Genomic DNA, 7,345 nt, shown 5'->3' with positions numbered 1-7,345 from the left:
GAGGTTAATTGGTGATTGTAAATTGTCCGTAGGTGTGAATGTGAGTGTGCTTGGTTGTCTGTCTCTAAGTGTAGCCCTGTGATAGACTGGTTACATCCATCCATTTATTTCCGTTTATCCGGGGTCGGGTCGCGAGGGCAGCAGGCGGAGCAAGTCGCTCCAGACTTCCCTCTCCCCCGGCGATGCTTTCCAGCTCTTCCTGGGGGATCCCGAGGCGTTCCCAGGCCAGCTGAGAGATATAATCCCTCCAGCGTGTTCTGGGTCTGCCCTGGGGTCTCCTCCCAGGTGGACGTCTTCAGAAGACCTCCAGAGGAAGCCTCCCCGGCGGCCCCCGGTGTCCAGACCACCTCAACTGGCTCCTTTCGATGAAGGAGCAGCGGCTCTACTCCGAGCTCCCTCCAAATGTCCGAGCTCCTCACCCTATCTCTAAGGCTGAGCCCAGCCACCCTGCGGAGGAAGCTCATTTCAGCTGCCTATATCTGCGATCTCATTCTTTCAACCCAAAGCTCGTGACCATAGGTGAGGGTTGGAACGTAGATGGACAGGTAAATTGAGAGCTTTGCCTTGTGGCTCAGCTCTCTCTTCACCATGATTGTCCGGTACAGCGCCCCCATTACTGCTGATGCCGCACTGAGCCGCCTGTCCATCTCGCGCTTGAGGAAGCAACTCTCCACCCAGAGGTGGCAATCCACCGGTTTCTGGCAGAGAACCATGGCCTAGACTTGGAGATACTGATCCGCATCCCTGCCGCTTCACACTTGGCTGCAAACCGCTCCAGTGCATGCTGAAGGTCACAGTCTGATGGAACCAACAGTACCACATCCTGAGGTCCCCAAACCGGACACCCTCCTCACCCTGACTGCGCCTTGAGATCATGTCAATGAAAACCGAAAACAGGATCGGGGACAAGGGGCAGCCCTGGCAGAGTCCAACACCCACTGGGAATGTGTTTGACTTATTGCCGAGAATGCAGACACAGCTCGCACTTTGGTTGTAGCAGCGAGCCTGGTACCCCATGCTCCCTCAGTAACCCCCACAGAGTCCCTCGGGAAACATGGTCATAGGCCTTCTCCAGGTCCAGAAAGCACATGTGGACTGGCAGGTCAAATTCCCATGCAGCTCTGCAAGGGTAAAGAGCTGGTCCACTGTTCCACGACCAGGAGGGAATCCGCATTGCTCCTCCTGAATTCAAGGTTCGACAATCGGCCGGAGTCTCCTTTCTAGCACCCTAGAGTAAACTTTCCCAGGGAGACGGAGAAGTGTGATTCCCCGGTAATTGGAACACACTCTCCGGTCCCCCTTTTTGAAAATGGGGACCACCACCCTGGACTGCCACTTCACAGGCACTGTACCCGATGCCCACGCGACATTGAAGAGACGTGTCAGCCATGACAGTCCGACAATGTCCAGGGCCTTCAGCATCTCGGGGCGAATCTTGTCCACATCTGGCGCTTTGCCACCGAGGAGCTTTTTTAACTACCTTGGCAACCTCCACCACGGATATGGATGCCGAAACCCCAAGTCTTGCGGCTCTGCCCCCTCAGCAGAGGACATGTTTACCGGGTTCAGGAGTTCCTCGAAGTGCTCCTTGCACTGCTCGACAAGATCCCCAGTCTGGGTCAGCAGTTCTCCCCCAAAGCCTGGGCGAATCCCTGCCTCCCCCTTTCTGAGGCGTTGGATGGTTTGACTACGAAGTCGATCATCGTGTTTTTTATGGCCAATACGTGACTTGCACAGAAGTCCAAAAACAAAAGACCGCGCAGGTTCAGATCAGGCCGTTCCTCCCAATCATGCCCCTCCAGGTTTCACTGTCATTGCTCACGTGAGCATTGAAGTCCCCCAGGAGAACTATGGAGTCCCCAGGCAGCACCCCTTCCAGGACACCACCCAGTGAGTCCAAGAAGGCCGAATACTCTGAACTGCCGTTTGGTGCAAAAGCACCAACGACAGAGTTTTCCCCTCTGCAACACGCAGTCGCAGAGAGGCGACCCTCTTGTTCTCTGGGGAGAATTCCAACTTGGCGGTGCTCAGCCAGGGGCTTGTGAGTATCCCCACACCGGCGCCTCTCACCGTGAGCCACTCCGGAAAAGGAGAGTGTCCAACCCCTCTCCAGGAATTGGGTTCCGGAGCACTTGCTGTGCGTGGAAGTGAGCCCGACTATATCTAGCCAGTAATGCTCCACCTCCCGCACCAGCTCAGGCTCCTTCCCCGCCAGTGAGGTGATGTTCCACATCCCAAGAGCTGGTCTACGCCACCAGGGGGTGGTACACCAGGACGCCTGCTCCTGCCTACCACCCATTGGGCATAGCACCCGACCCCGATCCTCTGCCCTGAGGGTGGTGGGCCCTCTGGGCAGCGGCCCCGTGCTACTTTTTCAGGTTGTGCCTAACTGAGCCCCACGGAGCCCCAGGGCCCCTTTTCCGGGCGAGGTAGTGGCTGCCCTTTTACTGCTTTTCATCTGGGTCTTCTGAATCGCTCTTTGTCTGGTCCCTCCCCCAGAACCAATTTGCCTTGGGAGACCCTACCAGGGGCTAATGCCCCAGCCAACATAGCCCCTAGGATCACAGGGACACTCAAACCCCTCCACCGCGATAAGGTGGCGATTCATCGGGCGACTGGCTACCTGCCCAGGTGAACCTGCCTTCACCCTGAGTCAGCTGGGATAGACCTGACCTGGGGCATGAACATAGTTGAGCTGGTGAAGAAGGCCCAGCAGAGACTTTACTTCCTGACGGTCCTCAGGAAGAACAACATCCCCCAGAAGCTGCTGGTGTTCTTCTAGAGCATTGTGACTTCCTGTGTCTGTGTGTGGTTCCCCAGCTACACTGTCAAGTTACGCCTTAAATTTGTGCAGCTTCCCCACTTGAAAGGGATGGGTACATTTACACAGATATTACAACTGGATTCCACTCAAAAAACCGACAAGTTTCCTTCTTTTCTTCTTTTATTTTTCAATATTGTTGTGAAGACAGGTGATCTTATTGGTCATGATGCAGGTAAAAACCTTTAAGCAAAACCAACAAAAAGAAATAAATTACAAACTAATGTATCACCAGAATTTACCACAGATAATTATTAATAATATTTGCACAAGAATAAACAAGAAGCTAATACCCAACTAAACAGAAACCAAAATTAGAGTAAATGCAATTATAATTATTACAATGATAACTATTAATTATGCAATTATATCCCACAAATAATAAACAACATGATCACAAATACTTGAAAGTGCATCATCAATAAACATGTCATACATTTCCCTAAACTGCCTTTAATCCACAAGATGTTTAATTTAAGACCTAAACACACTCCTGTTAAAAATTGCTACAAAATAACATATGAGAAAGACATCAAATTCCATAACAAGTCAATTAATATACACATTATCTAAATCATCGACATACATTACACAAACTCAGCAAAGATATTACACTTGAATGAACCACAAGCTGCATTAGCCGAGCGACCAACCCGGTGGCTAGGCTAATGCTAACTGCAAACCGACTGGGAACAATCGGGTCCCAACAACAGTCAGTTCTTTACAATTAGCATGATTTGCCTTACCGGCTGCCTCTCTGCTTGCTTGTAAATGTCCTCTGCTCTGCACAGGCTTCTCACAGGGGTTGCTCTCAGCTATAACGCCACAGTGACTTACTTTCATTCATTCAGTTTGTTTGCTGATGCTGCAGCGGATGTGCGCCGCTCTTTATGGTCCATGTGACCCACGGACTCCGCCGCCTCAGAATGTTAGTTCCAGTTTGATGTCATATCCGGTTGGATTAGCGACTCCTCAAACCAGTTTGACTTCACATACACAGTGGCAGGAAAGTGCTCCAGGGGGTCATAAAGGTTGCCCAGAAAATCATAGGCTGGTCTTTCCCCTCTCTGAAACATCTACACAGCGTTCACTGATGGACTCATTGGACCACAATCTGCTCGAACTGCTGCCACCAGGCAGAAGATACAGATGCATGAGAACAGACTGAAAAATAGTTTTCATCCCACAGCCATCAATGCATTAAATGCTGCTATAAAATAATTCATTCATATACAAACAGTGAAGCTGACTTTAAGAGATTGTGCAATAACTGTTGAATGTAGACGTCTGTTGGGTTTGTCTGTAATGCCTGTTGTAGTGTAATAATTATACTGTATGATATTCTCTTTATCTTTTTTGTTGGCATTTTAGTAGTTTTTGTTTTTTGCACTGATTCAGGTTTGCACTTGAGTTTTGTTGTACATGTTACAATGACAAGGATATATTCTAGTCTTTTCTATTCTATTCTTTTATATTGCAGATTTCAGCATATCTCAGTTTAAACTGATAGGGTCTTACTAGATTTTATCATTAGAGATCACAACTGTTGTGAACGGTTCAGGAACTCAAGCGCAGACGACAGAGACACGGCAGACGGACGGATAAGTGCAAAGGTGAATTTATTTACAAGGTGCAGTGCAGATATTTACAGTGACACAGAAACTTTTAAAGATTAACGGTAAACTACAACCGGAGCTACTTAACAGACTGACTGGAAAAAATAACAAACCTAAACACATAAGCGCTCTCTGGCGATATGGCGGACTGACGGACGGAGAACAAGCTAAACCAAAACCCGGTACTACCGAGCACAGAAAAGCAAACAAAAAACACAAACCAAAACCTGTGGTTGACTGTCACCTGACGGAGCAGCGTAGGGAAAAGGGAAGGCTGATGGGAGCAGGAGACGAGGAGCTGTAGGCAGACTGAGGTGGAATATCTCTGCTCTTCGGCTTACAGCTGGGGACGGCAGACAGGCAGGTGAAAGTCAGACTGAATGCACGACTGACGAGGTTCAGACTCAGGCAGGCTGGAGCTGACGGGTTCAGCAGACAAACTGGAAAACGGTCCAGCAACGTTGGTGCATTCTGCTACCGCTTATAAAGGGCAGGTGTTGGCACTCAGGCTCTCATCACAGAGATTGCCAAAACCTGTTGCCACCAACCGTTGCCACTCCAGGGCAATTCTAACGTCTTTATCAACGGGTACAAGTTCAGCAAAAGATGATTCATTCATTATGTTAATATGTCAGTGAAATGAAGTGATCTTTTCAAAAAAAGATCAGGTTTCAGTGCTTTAAAAGCAGGATGATGTGCCACTATTTCTTTTCTTATAGGTCTGAAGATGTTGTTCATGCTCGCATAGTTAAAAGAAATAAGGTGGTCAAGAAAGGAGTCATCGACAAATTTGCCAATCTAAAGCAGGTCAAGGTGAGTTTTACAGACTGACAGAAAATCTACACAAATTCTTGGTTGTAGCTACAGACTGCAACTGTGACCCAGCAGCTTTTTACCTAAAACGACCTTTTAATTAAGAACCTTCGTAGTTCATTTCCTGTTTCCTGTTGTGCTTTATTTACATCCAGCTGCTGGAACATTTGAAGTTCCCCGGTTTGGGACCAATGCAGTTTATCTCATCTTATTTTATATCTTATCTTAAAACCCATTTTCCCCAGAACCGCTTCAGTGAGGACTGCTTCAGCGTGTTCACAGTGAGCTCCAAAGAGTTCCTGAGAAAGAAACATCTAAATCCAGAGGACACTGGTAGGTGATGTCTCCATGTGTGAACACCAGGACAGGACATGTGTTTGAGCTTTGCATTTTCTGCTTCCATGTATAGTTTAATCCAAACAAGGAAAACTTATCGGTACATTTCATTGAAATTACATTTAATATTCCAATTACTTTTCCCAGAAATACCAGAACTTCAGAGATTTCTGAAAGATCTCAATGACTGTCATTCAGAGACGTTTAACTATGTGTCTGGAGCTTATGGGATTCTGTCTTTGATGCAAGGAGCCAAGTCTACAGAAGAGGTAAGAACACGTCATAAAACCTCATTTATTGTCGTAACTGATTCATATTCACAGCAAATCAGGAAATATTAGGCAACTGTGATCAGATTTAGCAAAAACATGGAAGAAACGTGATGAAGTATGACGACTAAATACATTTCAGCTGTTAAGACAGATTGTCTGTCTGTCTACACAGTGCTGAACAAATGTGTCACAAGATTATAATCTTATAGACCACCTGTCATAAAAACGAGAAAACATTAATATTTTAGAAATCTACCAAAAAACTTGTTTAAGACTAAAAGTGTGTTGTTTATTTGGGAAATAACAAACTGAAACAACCAAATCGTCCTTTTTCACACATAATAACCACAAACCTTCATATCTTCTGTGGCCTCCTTTGGTCTTGATAACAGCTGCTTCTTGCTGTTTTTCTGAACTTTTCAACAGTCTCTCTGTTGTTGCTGAGTTCCAGAGAGTTTCTAGATGTTCCCACAGACTTGCTTTACATGAAACTTCTGTGCGATCAATTTTTGATCGTACGACATCCCAAATGTGTTCAAACTCCGTCTCCTTCCGTCTTCATACAAACGCAAAGACGGGGTTTTTCCAGATCTCCACTGTGGCCGGAGTTTTCAGATGTGATGGTTTCTGGTGACCCGTAGCTTTGTTTACGTGTAAACCAAAGGCCCATTGAAGGATCACCGTTTAGGCTAGGTGTAAACGGGGCCTCAGTCCAGAAGGGATTCCATGATGCACTAAGATGTTGTGGTAGATGTTCTTGATCATGACACGGTTGATTTTCACTAATTTGCCGTTTCCACTAATGGAGCCCGATACCATGATGGAACCTCCACCGTGTGTCACTGTGGATGCATCTGGCTTCAAAACGTTCTCCAGCTTCTCTGTGGACAGAAAGAAGACGATGCTGAATGAAGAGTTCAAACTTGGACTCGTCTGTCTAGAGGACCTTCTTCCAGTCAACCAGGATGAAAACCAGACTGCTCTTCCTGAATCTGAGGTTCGACCATCGGTCGGATCCTCCTCTCCAGTACCCTGGAATAGACCTTACCGGGGAGGCTGAGGAGTGTGATCCCTCTGTAGTTGGAACACACCCTCCGGTCCCCCTTCTTAAACAGAGGGACCACCACCCCGGTCTGCCAATCCAGAGGCACTGTCCCTGACTGCCACGCGATGTTGCAGAGACGCGTCAACCAGGACAGTTCCACAACATCCAGAGTCTTGAGGTACTCAGGACGGATCTCATCCACCCCCGGAGCTCTGCCACCGGGGAGCTTTCCAACCACCTCGGTGACTTCAGCCCGGGTGATGGGTGGGTCCGTCTCTGAGTCCACCGTCTCTGCTTCCTCTTCAGAAGACGTGACGGCAGGATTGAGGAGACCCTCGAAGTACTCCTTCCACCGCCCGACGACCTCCCCAGTCGAGGTCAGGAGGTCCCCACCCGCACCAAAGACAGTGCTGGTGGAGAGCTGCTTTCCACCTCCTGAGGC

General features: G+C 47.9%; 1 protein-coding gene across 1 annotated transcript in view; it reads left to right on the top strand.

Annotated features, from left to right (window-relative positions):
• Positions 1 to 7,345, top strand: part of LOC103361822 (nuclear GTPase SLIP-GC-like) — a 34,614-nt gene that overhangs the window by 23,038 nt on the left and 4,231 nt on the right. The window contains exons 10-12 of the mRNA XM_008288015.1: positions 5,157 to 5,250; positions 5,496 to 5,583; positions 5,734 to 5,855. Coding sequence (XP_008286237.1) covers positions 5,157 to 5,250; positions 5,496 to 5,583; positions 5,734 to 5,855 — 304 coding nt within the window. The remainder of the gene's footprint in view (positions 1 to 5,156; positions 5,251 to 5,495; positions 5,584 to 5,733; positions 5,856 to 7,345) is intronic.

The sequence above is a fragment of the Stegastes partitus genome, unplaced genomic scaffold (genome assembly GCF_000690725.1).
Source record: "Stegastes partitus isolate 25-593 unplaced genomic scaffold, Stegastes_partitus-1.0.2 Scaffold537, whole genome shotgun sequence".
In the NCBI taxonomy this organism is placed as follows: Eukaryota; Metazoa; Chordata; class Actinopteri; family Pomacentridae; genus Stegastes; species Stegastes partitus.
The sequence above is the reverse complement of the archived record's forward strand: the minus strand, read 5'-3'. Positions and strand labels throughout refer to the sequence as shown.